At 39.3% G+C, this 17,835-nt stretch overlaps 1 protein-coding gene across 1 annotated transcript in view; it reads left to right on the top strand.

Moving 5' to 3' along the window:
• The window catches only part of ATP13A5 (ATPase 13A5), a 103,697-nt gene that overhangs the window by 68,126 nt on the left and 17,736 nt on the right, over nt 1-17,835 (top strand). Inside the window, 7 exon segments of the mRNA XM_017526637.2 lie at nt 250-410; nt 2,497-2,622; nt 3,722-3,801; nt 7,027-7,069; nt 8,720-8,829; nt 12,718-12,814; nt 14,825-14,897. Coding sequence (XP_017382126.1) covers nt 250-410; nt 2,497-2,622; nt 3,722-3,801; nt 7,027-7,069; nt 8,720-8,829; nt 12,718-12,814; nt 14,825-14,897 — 690 coding nt within the window.

Genomic DNA, 17,835 nt, shown 5'->3' with positions numbered 1-17,835 from the left:
AAAAAAAAAAAAAAAAAAAAAGAAAAGAAAAGAAATAAACATGGACAGGATGTGATGCTGAATATTGTGAGACGGAGATGGGAACATAGTGTTTGCCCATTAGGAGCAGTCTACAGCAGGGAGGAAAATAAGGCAGAAAGCAGTAAATGCCACCAAAGAACACTAAGCAAAGTGAGAAAGGGAGGCCTCAATTCTTGTTGCTGAGGGGAATTTTGTACATAAAGCAAGGAAAGTTTCTTTGTCTTCTAGGTGACAACCTAGAAACAGCCATTACTGTTGCAAAGAATTCTGAAATGATCCCTCAAGGCAGCCAAGTGATCATTGTTGAAGCCAATGAACCAGAAGAATGTGTTCCTGCCTCTGTGACCTGGCAGCTGGTGGAGAACCAAGAGACGGGACCTGGGAAGAAAGTGAGCAAACGTTAGGAGGCCCCTCCGTGGGCCTAGACTGATGGAATACAATCCTGGCACTGCACAGCCTTCTCTCAACTCCAGAAGTCAATCCCTCACATTTGTCCAGAGTTGTACAGTTTGCAAAGCATTTCCACCAGCTCTAGTTGCCTATTAAAATCACCTGGGGGAGTTTTTAAGCTTCCCAATGCAGGCTTCACCAATTAAATCAGAACCCCTGGGTGGGAGCTGGCATCAGGTGCTTTTTCTGGCGATTCCAGTGTGTAGTCATGGCTGAGAACTACTGATTTACAGTCATATTTTCCACTTGGTCATTAAATAACCCTCTGCAATTGGGCAAACCATTAATTTTACAAATGAGAAAACTGAGGCTCAGAGAAGTAAGCTGGCCCGATACAAAAACTGGTGAGTTGCAGAGCAGGAAAGCAGACTTAGGTTTTTGATTCCACACAGATCCATGGGCATTTAGATTGTACTATACCTATGGCAGGAAGCTAACAGAGACTGGGCTTGTCTAGATAGAAAGCTCCTGGTGCTCTTGTGACAGAAGAGCTCTTTCAGATGACGACAATGGGCTGTAGCCTCACATTCCATCACTAAAGGTAACACCCATGCTTTTCTGTGACTTCAAAGAGATGGCCCTACAGGTGATGAATTACAAAAATGCTGCCTTCCTCCAGGCTGACCAGCCTTTCAGATTGTTAAGTATAGAGTTGGCCTTCATGCAGTCAGGAGTCTTTGTACAGTACACAAACTGCACTGCTGTACAGGGTGGCCCTGCCCCTACCCTGGGAAGAGATGGGTTAACTTACCTCAAACTCTAATTGCATGGGCTGTGAAAGATGACAGCTGTCTCTGCTCTCAGATTTCTGGTGCTTATTTCCTTGTGCACCTACTTGCTTCTGCCATGGTGCATGCTGCCTGCCTTTCACTGCATGCTGTAACTCAAGTCCTTTGTGAATTTCAGCTAACAGTCCACTCACATTACTCATTCATGAGTTTAACGCCTCTAAGGAAGTTTTGGTCCCCACCAGGAGAAGCTGTATCACAGTTTCAGGCCTTCCTCCTCCCTGGATTCCTCCACCATACTTTGTCTCCCCACATTTCTAGTGCAAGCAAAAGGAATTCCTCCCCTTACCTCAGAAGGGATGCTTTAGAACATGTATTTTGTTGGTTATTTTGCAACTGGGGATAGAAAGGAGGGATGTGTCATCTTGCCTCCCAATTCGGCACAGCAAAATTTTTTTTCTTTCACATACAGTGCTTTCTCTGAGATGAAGACCTCTGATGAGTAAAATTTTCTCACCTCTTGTACTATTTGAATTTAGAGTCCTAAACACAAATGGAAGGCTCTCTGAGAAATATTGCTTGAAAAAACCATGATTAATTGTTGATATAATGAATGCACAGGCATTCAACAGGTGCTTTCTGCCTAACTGGGAGCCAGGTAGGGCTAGAACAAAGCCAGAGAAACACCTTGACAGGTGAAAGATAGGAGGAAAAGGGTCTTGGAAAAGGAGTACTCCTGGTGCTGTGGATGTAGAGTATGGAATATGGAAGAGAATCTAGGAACCATGATAGAAGGGGTTACCGTTGAGGTAGGGTCATAACAAAGGTCAGAGGCTGCATGCTAAAAGGAGTTAGACACTGAAGAAAGAGTGCCTAATTTACAGTGAAGACAATGAGAGTTATTTTTGAACAAATAAATGGTAAGAGATCTTAGAAAATATAAGGTTGCATGAGGAAAAGAAGGAAGAAGAGGGAAGAATTTTCCTGTTCTTACTTGTAATAATTAATTGGGACCTAGGAATAGATTTCTTCAGCAGACTGACGTCATACATATTATCTCCCAAGATGGGATCCAGAGTTCCATACCGTCAAAGTATCATATGTTTACATAATCTTGGGGGGAATGTTCTGAGTGTTTTTCTTTCTCTGGGTAGAAGTGCTGTAGACAAATTAAACATTATTTTGTTGCTGACCTTAACACTGTTAAGCAATATGAAAACTCTTCCTTCAATAAAGCATAGAGAAGCAGAGACATTCCTTAAGAGTTAATGTAGGAGTGACGCTCTTTTGATTTTAGGAAACCTACATTAACACCGGAAACAGTTCAATGCCTGGTGGGGAAAGGGGAAGCTGCTACCATTTTGCAATGAGTGGGAAATCATACCAAGTGATATTTCAGCATTTCAACAGCCTGCTTCCAAAAGTAAGTACTGGAGAGATGAAGCATTTTTGTTTTGTACCTCAAATTAGTGAGGCGAAAGGAGGGGGGGAGTATTGAAATCAGTGACCACAGAGGTTGCCTCCCAGTTAGAGAATAAACACCCCCAAAGGAGCACAGCTCCTGATGATGTTTTCTGGCCTTTTTTATGCCTACTGGTCCTATGCAAACCCACAGCCTCCTGTTCAGAGTTTGAGTGCTGGTACCTTCTCTCACTCCTGTGGTCAGTTCAATCTCAGCCTTCCTCCTTCTTTCCCTCCCCAAGCAGGAGAATGACAGAGTGCCAAACGCACTGCTTGTTTTGCAGGCCAGCTTCTCCCTGAAACCTTCCAGCTCATGTCAGGCTAAGCTCTATTCCCCTTCCTGTCTGGATTCTTAAATTACAGCAAGAGGAAACAAAGGCCCCATGGTTTATTTTCAGAATCATTTGTTATCTTGTCCTCTGAGTGTCCTGTTCTAAAATAGTGCTGTGCAGGGTTGTGCTGTCAATGTGCGGGAGATTAATGGAGCACAAGGGGAGGGCAGCACTGTTAGCAGTGTCTTAAAAATTCTGTCATCCTACCAGCCAAGAACCACAGAATCTAGACCCCAAAGGCTTCTAGAAAGCTCTTACTTCAGTTCAGGGAAAGCTGAGACTCAGAGAGATTAAGTCACTTGTCTAAGGTGTGCACAGCTAGCTAGCACAGCTGAGAAGAGAGCCTTGTTTCCCAACTTCCAGCCTTTCCTCTGTCTGTGCTATGATTATGGAGGTGGTGTCTGTTAGAAAAGAACTGTTTCCTCAAGCATTTTTATTCCATATGCTCGGCTGCTTCTTAGTTACTGTAATATTATTGATTAGTGCTCACCCCATCTTGGAAAAATGGTCTGGGAGAAACGTAATAGAGTTGTAATGGAAGACTTAAAGAGACATTTCAATATTAAAGCATTAAATCTCCATATTTCCCTTCCTGGTATTGGTCTAATGACATACCATCCAATGCTATATTAAATTAGTAACCAGGAGTGATTTTTCAGGGCTGTTCTTTTATTTTTAAAAGTTTTATTCTTCCCAATCATATTGTAATGGTGGTTTTTTTCTTTTTAGATTCTGGTGAATGGAACTGTTTTTGCAAGAATGTCTCCTGGGCAGAAATCAAGCCTTATTGAAGAATTTCAGAAATTAAAGTAGGTGTCATTGCATGAAAGGAGAGAGTATGCTCATTAACCATCACTACATAACAAATTACTCATAGCCACATAGTGGCTTAGAATTGGCTTAAAATAACACCAATTATTGACCAGTGGTCAATAATCAGGTGTGAGTCAAATGGCTATTATTAAAAAGTCAAAAATAAGAAATGTTGGCAAGGTTGCAGAGAAAAGGGAACACTTATACACTATTGGTGGGAGTGTAAATTAGTTCAACCATTGTAGAAAGCAGTATAGCAATTCCTCAAAGAGCTAAAACAGAACTATCATTTGAACCAGCAATACCATTACTGGGTATATACCCAGAAGAAAATAAATCATTCTACCATAAAAATAGATGCAGGTTTTTCTGTCTAACAATCTTTGTCCTCTAATTTCAGCTTTGGGGGAAAAAAAAAACCAAACAAAAAACCAAACACATGTAGGTGACTGTTCATTGCAGCACTATTCACAATAGCAAAGACATGGGAATCAACCTAAATGCTCATCAATGACAGATTGGATAAAGAAAATGTGATACATATGCACCATGGAATACAATGCAGCCATAAAAAAGAATGAGATTATGACTTTTGCAGGAACACAGATGGAAATGGAGGGTATTATCCTTAGCAAACTAATGCAGGAACAGAGATCAAATAGTATGTGTTCTCACTTATAAGTGGAGGCTATGAGAACATATGGACACAAAGAAGAAAACACAGATACCGGGGTCTCCTTGAGAGCAGAGGATGGGAGGAGGGAAAGGAGCAGAAAAAATAACTATTGTGTACTGGGCTTAATTCCTGGGTGATGAAATAATCTGTAAAACAAACCTCCATGACACGAGTTCACTCATATAACAAGCCTGCACATGTACCCCAAACCTAAAATAAATGTTAAAAAAAAGAGGATCAAAAAAAATTTCAGGTGTGGCTTAGCTGAGTCTTCTGACTGAGGATATTGCTCAAAGGTGTAATCAGGTGTTGGCCATGACTACAATCAATCAGTGCTACAGTGGGGTGAAAAATCTCCCACCAGCCTCACTCACATGTTGTTGAATGCTCAGTGCCTTATGAGCTGTTGGACTGAACCTCAGTTTTTCACTGGCTAGTGTACAGAAGACAGCTTCAGTTCCTTGTGACAGGGGCCATTTCATAAGGAAGCTCACAGTGTGAAAGTTGACTTCTAACAGAGTCGGTAAGCAAGAAGAACCAGAGATCGAGAGAGCACGCAAGACGGATGTTGCTGTTTTTATATACCAGTTGCAGAAGTGATATTTCATCACCTTTGCTGTATTCCCTTCCTTAGGAGCAAGTCACTAGATCTAGCCCACTTCCAGGGGAGTGGATTACACAGGGGCATAGATACCAGGAGCTGGGAATCACTGAGGGCCATTTGGAAGTTGCCTATCCCAGAGAGCATTTGTTCATTTGTTCTGTGGTTCATAAGGCATATATCTTAGAGAACCCTACCCTGCTTGGATGTAGTGGAAATGATGAGGCAGGTTGTATAGCTCAGAATCAGAAAAAATGGGGAAGTAGGTGAGTTATACCCTGGAATTATTTTAGGTTGGTCCTTTAGAAGATATGTGAATAATTTCTGGTCCTCTTAGTGAGAGGTGGAATAGCATTTTCACTTTATCTGGCTCCAGTAGGGAGAGTCAAGAGAAAGTTCTTTATTACCCCCTTCAAAAATAAAGATGACCAAGTTACATTATAGTGAAATGGTACTTCTTGAAACCAGATCTACCTATTGCTTGATGAGAACGTTGCAGTTTGGGGCTACAGTTCTAGAAAGTGAAAAGGAACATAGGCTGGTGAATCTTTAGATGATAGCTGCTAAGTAGTTGTTGAAATCAGGAGACAGCCTTTTACTTTCAGCTTTTGTTACTCAACCATTCATAGGGAAGTCTCAAAACCTGCCTATTAACTTCCAGAATGCCTGAGGCTGGGTAAGTAACCAGTGACTAAAATGACTGTTTCATTCCCATGAGCATTATATGATATTGCTGAAGAAAGTAATTTTACCTTTTTAAAATGCCTGAGAAATTTCGCCAACTAAAATGCCCAATTTTGAAAAGCTGTATTCCCCTTAAAAAATCAAGTCAGGAAGACACCTACTGTCTCAGAATGAGCTGTCTTCTCAGTATCCCAACCTTCTTCCTCATGCCTTTTTCATTGGCAATGTGCATAAGGCTGCCTGCATTCTCTTTCTGAGTTCAGGGAATACTAGAAGAGGTAGGATTCCTGATGTGATATAGAGACTAGAGGTGTGTTTTGAGCCTGAAAAAGAGGATCTATTTTTCAACAATTGTGGGTATTCATGACATGGCCATATATAGCATGATTTTCATCTAACAACCCCATATCGGATTGAACCATAGGGGTCTGTCTACATTGGACTATTTTGACCTGTAAAAGTGGTCATTTCTTATGCATTAACTAATAATAAGGAAATTCTAAGGAAACTTTATTTTTTCTCCTTATTGATTTTGTAATTCTGTTTTTAGAAAAATGCAGCTAAGTCTTTAACAGTATTGTCATTTATTAATACTTATAATGCATTACTTGCAATAGAAGGCAGGCAGTGTCTTACATCTGAAACTCCTTTTCTTTGGCAGTTGTATTAGTTTTTACTCATCTATTTTTATCGTGCTTGCACACCAAACTGATACAGATGGAAAGAGTATCTTATTTTTACCCTGAGATAAATACAAAATATGAGTATATGTCTCTAGTTATATCTATTAAACTATTTTTTAAAATTTCTCATCCTAGTATCTGAACTCGAAATGCTCAGCAACAGTCAACCACTAAAACACAGCTGGATTGGGTTATGATCTCTGCATTAGGTTGTGTGGGAAGTGCTCTGCTCATGACTGCATACTTGCTTGGCCTTGGTGCATTTAATCAAGCAGGACTTCTTTTGAAGTGTGTGATCACTGTTCTGATGATGTCCTTGGTGATATCGCTGCCAGTTCAAAGTGATTGATTGAAATGACTTAAATAATATCCATTGTATTATTTAAGAGACATATACTCAGACATTTCCCTCTGAGTATATGTCTCTCCAAACCATTTTTCTTCAGCCTGCTCCCAAGTGTGTTCAGGGGACACACACATACACACAAATCACATGTGACTTAGTTATGACAGAAACTATTCAAGTGAGGTGTTAACTTTTCTTACCTGCTAATTTTTCTTATCCTGTCTCCTGTAGTTATTATGTGGGCATGTGTGGAGATGGAGCTAATGACTGTGGGGTGAGTAGAAAGGACTTCTGCTAAGGCAGGCAGCTCACTAATATCCCTCGAGGACCTCGTGGCCTCCAGGGGTGTATCTCTTCATCCTTCCACCAGCAACGATTTCATTATTTTGCTGTTTATATCCACCTCTACCTGAGTGTGGGTTGGAAGTGGAGGGGAGTAAAGGGAGAAGAAACACTTCAGATGCTTTCTGGAAACTCCTAGAATAATGAAAACAAGGAAAGGCGACTTAGACTCCCATATTTCAGGTTCCAAAGAAGGAACTTTACAAGCCTAGCTGGTTTAAATCTTTCCTGTTATCAATAAGGAAATGAAGTCTCAGGGAGGTGATTTCTTCCCCTGCTCCCCACCAAGGTCACACAGCTGATAAAGACAATGAAAAAAGTTTGAAACTGATGGTTAAAGTTTTGAATTATAAGTAAATTATATTTATTCCTGTCAAACTTTCCTCCTCTGGTTAGTTTTTAAAAGTTTGCTTCACCCAGAACTCTATCACTCAGTAAAATCCTAGACCAAACTATTTGGTTATTTTATGCTACAGAAAAAATAAAATTATTCTCAGCAAATTATTTTTCATATGCAGAAAAGCAGTGCATGTTTTATATTCTAAGTTTTAAAGACATGAAGGAAACAAATAGTATACCTTTAAGATTATGTACCAAGGAAATATTTCAGTAGTTGATTTATGGGACAAGAAATGAGGAAGATTTCTTTGTATTTCCAAAGCTTATTAGAGATTTAAGATCTAAGTATTTGTTTTATTTCTCTCTTAAATAGTATTTCCAAATTTCTGTAAAAATTGTTTATAGTTAGAGATTTATTAAGATTTTATTTTTTGCTTTATGCTTAATGAGAAAAAGCTAATTTTTAGTCTGTTCTTTCAAATCTAGAATGTGTAATCCTTTCACATTCACTATGTGGAGTTTAGAATAAAACAAAAAAATCAAATGCTAAAAGGGACATAGTCTCTGCCTTCTAAAGAATCCATTGTCTGATGAAGAAAGAAATCATGCATAAAACTAACCCTAACATAAAGTAGATGATCCTAAAGTATATCATAGAGATACAAAATACTAAGAGAGAAAAGAAGAAGGAAATATAATATTTATTAAACATGAATCTAGTATGTATTGCTCATGGTGCCAGGTACCCTGCAGTCTATGGAACTACAGATAGATCAAATTTCATTTTATGCCCACACAATTCTTGTAGGATCAGACTAGGAAAAGGTGGGTATTCTATCTTTCACTTTTGTTCATGAAGACTCCTGCCAAGTACAAGAACTGAAGTGGTAAAGGTCCCTAACCAAAGTCCATCCAAATTCTGTCATCTTTTTAATTGACTTTTTGAATGAGGGCTTCCATCTCCTTATCACATCTATATCCCCACAGGCAGGGCCTTGCACACACACACCCACATCCTCACACACATGCCTGTACACACACAACTCTTCTACCTCTGGGTCATTGTTTAGTTAGTGACTGTGTAGATCGGGGGAAAGAGGATACTCCAGATGGAGGGAGAGCATAAACTGAGACCCAAAGATGACAAAGTATAGTGTTAAACCTCTGTGTTGTGAAGAACAGCCTCTTGGTGTTTTAAGAGGTAAAGCCTAGCCTGAAAAGTCATGGGGGCTTATCATTCCAGGCTTTGAAAGTGGCTCATGCAGGCATTTCATTGTCAGAGCACGAAGCATCTGTGGCATCCCCTTTTACTTCTAAAACGGCCAACATCAAGTGTGTGCCTCATCTCATCAGGTAAGTCATTTCTTCCTCTTCTACCCACACGAGTGGGCCCATTGTCTAGCTCTGGAGACAGACAGAATTCAACTACAACCTAAAGTAATAATTTCTGCAACAGAGGTATGGGTGAAGTGCTACTGGAGAACAAATGAAGGGGGCCATTAGTGTTGCCTGAGAGTGCTGGTAAAAGCCACAGAAAAGTGACTTTTGCTGAGCCTTAAAGGGTAGGTAGGTATCATGTAAACAGTTGAAAGCTTGACTTGATATTCTAAAACTGATGGTATTTCTCAATTTTTCTCTCCTTTATTTGAAATGTTGGATGCTTCCCCTAACATTTCTCTCAGGAGTTTGGGATGAGGAAGCAGAAAGGAAATACTTCATTAGATAGCTTCTCTAAATACTATTACATGTCTCCAAAATGCAAATTAGTAAATATCTAATATCTTTTACATAAAAGATGTTACAGTTGATTGGCAGTGTCAGGGAAGGGAAGTGATATGGTTTGGCTCTGTGTCCCCACCCAAATCTCATCTGGAGTTGTGGTTCCCAACGTGTTGAAAGAGTAACCTGATAGAAGGTGACTGGATCATGGGGGCAGTTTCCCCCATGCTGTTTGCATGATAGTGAGGGAGTTCTCATGAGATGTGATGATTTTTAAAGTGGCAGTTTCCCCTGCGTGCTTTCTCTCTCCTGTTGTCTTGTGAAGAAGATGCCCACTTCTCCTTCACCTTCTGCCACTGTAAGTTTCCTGAGGCTTCCCAGCCATGTGGAACTGTGAGTCAATTAAACCTCTTTTGTTTATAAATTACCCTGTCTCAGGTAGTATCTTTATAGCAGTGTGCAAATGGACAAATACAGGAATACATTAAGAGACGTTTATTTTCACAGTACGCTTCCCTCACCTCCACTCCACTCTCACTTCTGATCTCATGTCTACTTATATTTTAAATGTAGTTAAGAACAAAACACCCAGTTTTATGTTTTATTCATAAATCTCACTTCTCTATTGTTTCCTATAGCACTTAGGGTTAATTTCTAGGCATTTTCATGGGCAGTGATCTGAAAAACATCAGCAGATTTTAATATTCATACAAAAAAGACAACTATGAAGTTCCCCAGCATGTCTTTTGGAACTCAAGCCAGAATAAATAGGTCACTGGCAGGAATCACTGATCTAAAGGTAGCAGGTCTAAATTTCCATGTTCCTGGCTGGCTGCATATCAGCAAGACAGTTTTACACAACACCCTGAACACTGGGCATTTGCATCTCTGTCCTTTCACATCCTCAAACATGATCGTTTCCCCTGCCTCCAAAGCAGCTCCTCTTCCCAATTCCCATGTCCCCTGCTTCTAAGAACAATTTACTCCTTAGAGTCAGCGTTGAGGTTCAGACCCTTAGAGTACTTTTAACTCCTTCTTCCTCTTCACTCATAACCAAACAAACATTATGTTTTACCAAGTTATCTTTGCAGAGTCTCTCTAAGACCTTTGCTTAATATCTCTAGTGTCTTAACCTTGGTTTGTGTCATGGTGAGTATACAATGATAGCGCTCAGAACCCTCACCTTATTTTATGCTTTTCATCATCAGTACAACTCATGGAGCTCTTTACAAATGTGCTTGGAAATGTGGTGAAGCATGAGAGAATCCTGCCCTGGAGAACTTACATTCCAGCAAAAAGATAAACACACACACATATACATTATTTATTGAGTGTCTCTCATGCATCAGGCATGTTTTATACACACACACACACACAATTATATATATATAATGTCTGATACATGAGAGGTGCTCAATAAATTTGCTTGAAATAAATTAATGTCCAAACAATAAAGCAAATGTTCTGGCAGTTGAATGTGAGAACTTAAGCCAGGAGGGGAGATTTCAGTAGGGGAGTTGCAACTTGAAAAATGGATAAGACTTATATAAACAGAAAGGAGGTAGGAGGGAATTCCAGGTGGGGAAAATGTGGCAGCCATGTTTAGACACAGGGTTGTAACTGGAGAATTGCAAAGACCAATTGGCACAACTGGGCTAGAAGACTTCTCAGATGGGAATTGTGGGGGTTAAGCTATAGAACTGGATGCGGAGGCCTTGCAGGGAGTTTGACCTCCTGGATAGTAGTGCAAAGTGCCTACTTGATCCATTCAACATGCAGTGGCATTTGAACTTCAGATGCTCCTCCTCATGCATGTGACCCAATGCATTTATGAATGCAGTATCCTGTTACGGAATGCAAGTAATGATGTAAAACTTCTCCAGTGGCAGATGGCTCAGTGAGACTCCAGGGTAGAAACTACTTGCTTTTATATTTCATAGATTTATGAAAATTAGATGTGGTTCAGCTCTGTTAGCCCCATTTTACTTTTTCTATCCTTAATGCATATTTATTCCTGAGAAAGCACTCCAGAGAAGCAATGAGATACAGTTCTGGATGCATAGGTTCAAATCCACAGATTTTCATCTTTGTCTTTTGAAACATGATTTACTTGCTGCTATAGTTCAAGTCCTTTAGGGAAAGGACTGTGTCTTAGTCATTTTTATATCAAGCATTATGCTATCACTAAGCTGGGTACGTCAGAGCATTCAGTGAATGTTTGTAGAATGCAGAGATAAAGGCATGAGCTACTTAAAATTCACAATCCTTAGGAATAGCAGTAGTTTTGGAGGCCCATTTGTCCTTTACTAAGAATGGTTTCTTATACTTTCCTTTGAATCAGGGTGTCTTAATTTTCCTGGAAATATACACGATTGCAGAAAAAAAAAAAAAAAACAATGAAATCACAATGTTTATATCAGACTTGGGAAAAGGATCCATACTTCACATGCTTGCCCTTTTTCAGCTTGTCTTCTGCTCCATTTTCAGTGTTGAAAACAAATGACAGCACCTCGCAGCTTGGTAGAAAATATCTTCCCAAAGTATCCTGGCCTGTCTCCCATCCTAGCCTTCTTATTTTGCCTGAGATGAAGTGGTTAGTTTGGCTTTTAGGTTCTTCTTTTCATGTCCCCGTTCTGTTGACCACATCTTTGAGCAGAGCGGGTGTCCATGTTACTGGGCACTAGAAATGAAGTGGATATGGGTCACTTCCCATGTGGACCGCTTCTGCTCTGACAAGAGGAGGCTGTAGGACAGCTGGTTAGCAGAGGTCCCACTCCCGCATCAAGTGCTGCTACCTCACATTGTTTTCCTTTAACCTGTCATAATCCACTATTCAGAAATCCTCAGTTACACCATTAACATGTAAGACCAATTTTTTTTAAAGGAAGAATATCTACTTTTTAAGTTGCATTTTTTACTGTTGTCTTGATCTCTTGATCTTTATGGTCCACTCAGATTATTACCCTGGAGTCTTCCCACAATATCAAAGCCAACGTAACCCATTTCATCTCAGATATTAGAGTCACATTCACACTTCCTAAAATGTCAAAGCACCTATCCTTTAGCTTTATGTCTCGGAGGACCTCTAAAGCACACACAGTGCAATTCCCAGGAAGCACCTATGGTTAAGATGTAATGAGTCACAAGCAAGTCAATGCTTGACATTTTGCACCTTATCATAATGTTACATTGTGTTTATAATACACATAGTAATCTTCTCACTTCACTGAAAACTTGTTGAAAATGAAGAGTGTGCCTGATTCATTTTATATCCTGTATGACTCTTAGCATAATGCTGGTACTTCATAAGCCCTAAACAAAAGTGAGTAAATGAACCGCTGTGTAACATAATGATTGAAGGAGAGAGTGAATGAATAAGTGGTTAAATAAATGAGAGGGTGAATTCATGATTAAGTGAATGTACGTCAGCAGGCTATTAAAAATGTAACTCCTTTTGAATATAAAAGAAGTTGGGAGACATCTATCATACATAACCAATTATTTTTATTTATTTTTAAACAGAGAAGGCCGAGCTGCTCTGGTTTCATCCTTTGGGGTATTCAAATACTTGACCATGTATGGCATAATCCAGTTTATCGGTACATCCCTGCTCTATTGGGTATGAACCAAAATCATTTTGTCTCAGTTCTAATTCTATTTATTTTGCTAATTTATTATTCAGGGTATAGCTCTTACACAGGATTTTAGTGTTTTATAAGTAAATGACATTTCTCAATATTGGTGTCTGCAAACTCAGGAACCTAGTCTAACTGTGCATGAAACATGGAACTAGAAATAAGGAGATATAGATCAGTTTTCTAGAGTGTTGTTTTTCTCTCGATAACCTGAGAGTCTTGACCTCTCCAAACCTGTGTTTCTTATTTTGGAGTATGAAGAGAGCTTCAGAGCTGCCTAAATATAATTCAAAAGGAAATAAATGAGTTTCCAGTTGTGGAATATTTTCAACAAAAGACTAAGAAGAGATAAAAGGAAGAGAAGTTGTTGAATTTACTTTTGAAGGGCTAGAATGCTAAAGGCTTTTCAGAATGGACCCTTATAACTGAACCTACCTAGAATTCATACAGTTAGACGTATTATTAGTAAAGAATCAGGAATTCTTTGAAACTAAAAAAGACTCAAAATTAAATGATGATAATAGCCATTTAAAAATTAATTAGCTGTACGGAAGAACAATGTATAAGCTAAAAATAAACTTCATTAGCCCAATCATAGCTTTCACTACAGTGAAAATGATCCAGCAGGCTCAAGGAACACTTCAGGAGAGATTATTCTACTGCTTTCCTGGGAGGTTTGAGAAGTGAATGAGAGGGCCACAAGATTATACCATCCAGTGGGTTATTGCTTGCAAGGAACATTCGCAGACGGCTCAAAGGCAGCCTGGTGGAAAGAAACAAGAGCTGGACTGGGAGTCAGAAAACCTGGATTCAAGTTCTTTCTCCATCCGAAAAACAAATTAGGTCTTGCCTTTGGCCAAAACCTGCTCTTGGGTAGCTGATTTTCAAAGCCCTCCATAGTTCCATGAAAGCTGCTTTTAGAAGAAAAACTAAAGCTGTGGTTGGAAATTTCTTCCTGCTCCACCTCATTCTGAATGTATAATTTTACCACTCTCAGATGAAAAGAAGGGGAAAGGATATGAGAAAGAAAAGTAAAGAGGACAGGGGAAGAACTGGAAGTTGACAGGGACACTGAGGAACCAATGGCAGCCTTTCAAAAATGTGAAAGCAGAACTTCATTTCCAAGGCCTCCATGGATGGAGATGGAAACCATAGTCCACTCTGAAGTCATTCATTCTTGTGGTCTAGACCTAAATAAAGAGTGTCACAGAAGAACCTTAACCTGGTACCTTCTGGGGCTTGGATTCACCCTCTGAGAAGCCAGCCTAGAAGAAGCCATGTTTTTCATGTGCATAAATCTGGTCCGTAATGTGCTCAGAACCAGCTTATAGTTTAGTGCTTAGTCAACAGATATGAAACAGATAAACAGATCTGGCTGCAAGAGACACTGCAAGGCAAGTTCTTGGAGAGTAATGATTTGAATTTCATGCCTAAATACTTCAGCTCTATAATGTGAACTTGAAAGAAGTTCTGTCTACACAAACCTTAAATACGCAGATGTACCAGATTGAATTTTGCAATGGGCTTGCTTAGGAAAGAAGCCCTTGATCAGTTTGTGAAAGTGAATGGACTCCAAGAGACCTACGTTGTAAACTCATCCTATGGGTAAGGATAGAGAGCAACACCTGTTGAATGAATTGGGCCTTCACTTCAAATTTTAAGTCTAACATTTCTAAGGGAACTTTCAGGCTTTATTATCTTATGTTGAGAATTCAACTGTCTAGGCTGAGACCACAGCTGTCAGGTAATTAATGCACCCGATAGGAGCGTGGCTCTCAAATGATTGACTTTTGTCACTATTATGAAGTAAATTAAATGCAGGGAAAGTAGTCTTCCAGCCCTGAGATGCTAATAATTTTAGGTAAGTCACTTTCTTCCTGAAGAGGAAAGCAAAGTAACAGCTGCCTCCTAACTACTTAAAAAGAGTGTAGGGAATAAGAAAAAGGCTATGATGACAGATGCCACATTTATATTTGCTTTTGTTTCTTTTTCAGCAACTACAACTCTTTGGAAATTACCAGTATCTCATGCAAGACGTAGCCATTACTTTGATGGTCTGTTTGACAAGTAAGCTCTTTGGCAAAGTAAACTGTATTGTTATTTATTTATCCATGAAATTCTAGAAACAGTCACACAAAAAGGAACTTTTGAGAAAGAGGCACCCTTATTTCTAAAACCTCATTATTTATGAATTTTTTAAAAGTGATGTTGGGAATAAGTTGAGAGTTGAAATCCCCAGACTTGGCATTAAAACATTCTGATAACAAACAGGTCTTAGTCTCAAAAAATTGTCAATGTAAGTCAGAGTTCTTTGTAGGTTTATGCCTTATACATAGAAAAATGAATAAGAAATCTAGAGAGAGAATGTTTTAAAACCCAAAGGTCACTTTCCATTATTCAGCTATGCTTCACATTGATGTGAAACCAGATTTTTGCCAGGTCTTTGATGTGTGAGAACAAATGCTAACGTTTTATTTTAGTAGAATTCTCCAAAGTCAAGGTGTGGCTTACAACAGCAGCTATTGCTCATTTCCTTCCTTTGAGATGACACTGATAAAGTATTTCCTATCAAGGAACTCAGGGCTTGATGCTAACTCTTAGTAAGTGAGAACAGTGACTGCCTCACCAGAGAGGAAGGAAAAAGGATGGCATTGTTCATCTCTTTTTCCTTGCTCGACAATAGGCATGTTATGAAAAATAACAGGTAAAACATCAGGCAATGCAGGATATTAATAACCTTGAGAATTTCATGTAGTATCTTAATACATAAAACTGATATGTTTTATGTATCAACCCAATGACTAAATTTATCAGTACCAGAGATATAAGCACTATAATATCCATTTTGATTCTTAGGGTTGAAATGTCTATTCATAGCTTATTAAACTATTTTTCTACATGTTATTAATATTCTTATGACTGAATAATTTTGAATCAATCAGATTGCTTCTACGGTGTTGAATATTTTAAGCAATTTGCATGATTTGTTTTTGAATGATGCTAAAAAGAGAAAAAAACACCAAGAGATTTCAGGAACCAAGCTTTCAGGCAGCAGCATGGAGGTGAAGGCAATGGCAATTGTGGCCTGTTTCCAGGACCTCTGGCAAACTGTCCTCATAGAATTGTGAGGATCAGATACAATGAAGCCTGTAGAGTGTGCACTACATCACAGGACACATGGGGCATTCATTACAACGTGAATCATATCACACCTCACCTCTCCTCCTTTTCCTCTTTTGAGAAGACTAACTAGCTCTCTGAGCACCTGAAGAGCATTAGAATGTGTACAGGTAGACAGGTGTCATTAGAAACCCCAAAACATGGCTGTTCTTCCTAGTTCTAGTCTTGCCTTAGACTTGCTATATGACATTGAGTAAGTTATCTGGAGCTTTTGCACACTGAATTCTGTGATGTTAGTTATGGATTTGACTCCTGTGGTAGTGGGGCTGCTTAACTCTTTCCTACAGCAATAGCCTGTTAAGCCTCATGCCAGTTGGTAGCCCTGGAAAACTCAGTCTTCTCAGAGTGGGCTCTATGGGAGTGCTGGGATGACTCATAGTGGGACCGTTATTACCACTGCGAGAAAAAAGCCTCAGAAGAGTGATGATAGACCAGAAGCCTAACATTCTATCAGAATGACGGCACTTTAATTATTACTCAACAAACTGTAGCTAGTAAATGGGCTAAACTCAGGGGAGACTGGTGAAGGAGAGAGTAGAGGCAGAAATCAGCTGTGCTTTTTTGTTTGTTTTTTACCCTTTACCTGCAAACATCCTATTGTTTTCCCATCTCTGCAAGCTTACTCATCCCACAGGTTGATCATTTCCCGGTCAAGTCTAAGTACTAAGATGAGCTTATCCTTAGATATGAAAAGTCCAGATACTATAATTATTATTTCACATTTTCATCCAATTCAAAGTTTTTCCTCCCTTAGATCAAGCCTGACCTATGTGTTTGCGGCAAGCAGTAGATGAGAAGGCCATGGTCTCTTCTTCACTTCCCTTGAGTCACCTACTCTCCACCCCTGCTTCTGGGGAAGAAGAGCAACAAGAGCACAAGACTTATTTTTAAGCTCTTTTTTTTTTCTGCTGCAAATTTTATTTTAATTTCCAGGGTACATGTGCAGGATGTACAGATTTGTTACAAAGGTAAACATGTGCCATGGTGGTTTGCTGCACAGATCAACACGTCACCCAGGTATTAGGCCCAGCATCCATTAGCTAGTCTTCTTGTTGCTCTCCTTCCCCCTTGCCCTCTCCAACGGGCCCCAGTGTGTGTTGTCCCCCAACATGTGTCCATGTGTTCTCATCATTCAGCTCCACTTATGAGTGAGAATATGGAGTGCTTGGTTTTCTGTTCTTGAATTAGTTTACTAAGGAACAAATGAAAAATACTCCATGCTCATGGATAGGAAGAATCAATATCATGAAAATGTCCATACTGCCCAAAGTAATTTATAGGTTCTATGGTATTCCCATTAAACTACCACTGATATTCTTCATAGAATTAGAAGAAACTATTTTAAAATATATATTGAACAAAAAAAGAGCATGAATGGCCAAGACAATCCAAAGCAAAAAGAACAAAGCTGGAGGCATCATGTTACCTTACTTCAGACTATACTGCAGGGTAACAGTAACCAAAACAGCATGGTACTGACATAAAAACAGACACAGAAATCAACAGAATAGAGAACTCAGAACTAAGACCACACATGTCATCTGATCTTTGGCAAGTCTGACAAAAACAAACAATGGGGAAAGGATTTCCTATTTAATAAGTGGTGCTGGGAGAACAGGCTAGCCATGTGCAGAAAATTGAAACTGGACCCCTTCCTTACACCTTACACAAAAATTAACTCAAGATGGATTAAAGACTTAAATGTAAAACCCAAAACTATAAAAACCCTGGAAGAAAATCTAGGCAAAGGACCTTTTACTTAAGTAGGAGTATGTAGTGCTCTCCTGTCAAATGCCCTCAAACATGGCAGGCACCTACATTCAGG

This window comes from Cebus imitator, unplaced genomic scaffold (genome assembly GCF_001604975.1).
Source record: "Cebus imitator isolate Cc_AM_T3 unplaced genomic scaffold, Cebus_imitator-1.0 Scaffold43, whole genome shotgun sequence".
NCBI lineage: Eukaryota > Metazoa > Chordata > Mammalia > Primates > Cebidae > Cebus > Cebus imitator.
The sequence above is the reverse complement of the archived record's forward strand: the minus strand, read 5'-3'. Positions and strand labels throughout refer to the sequence as shown.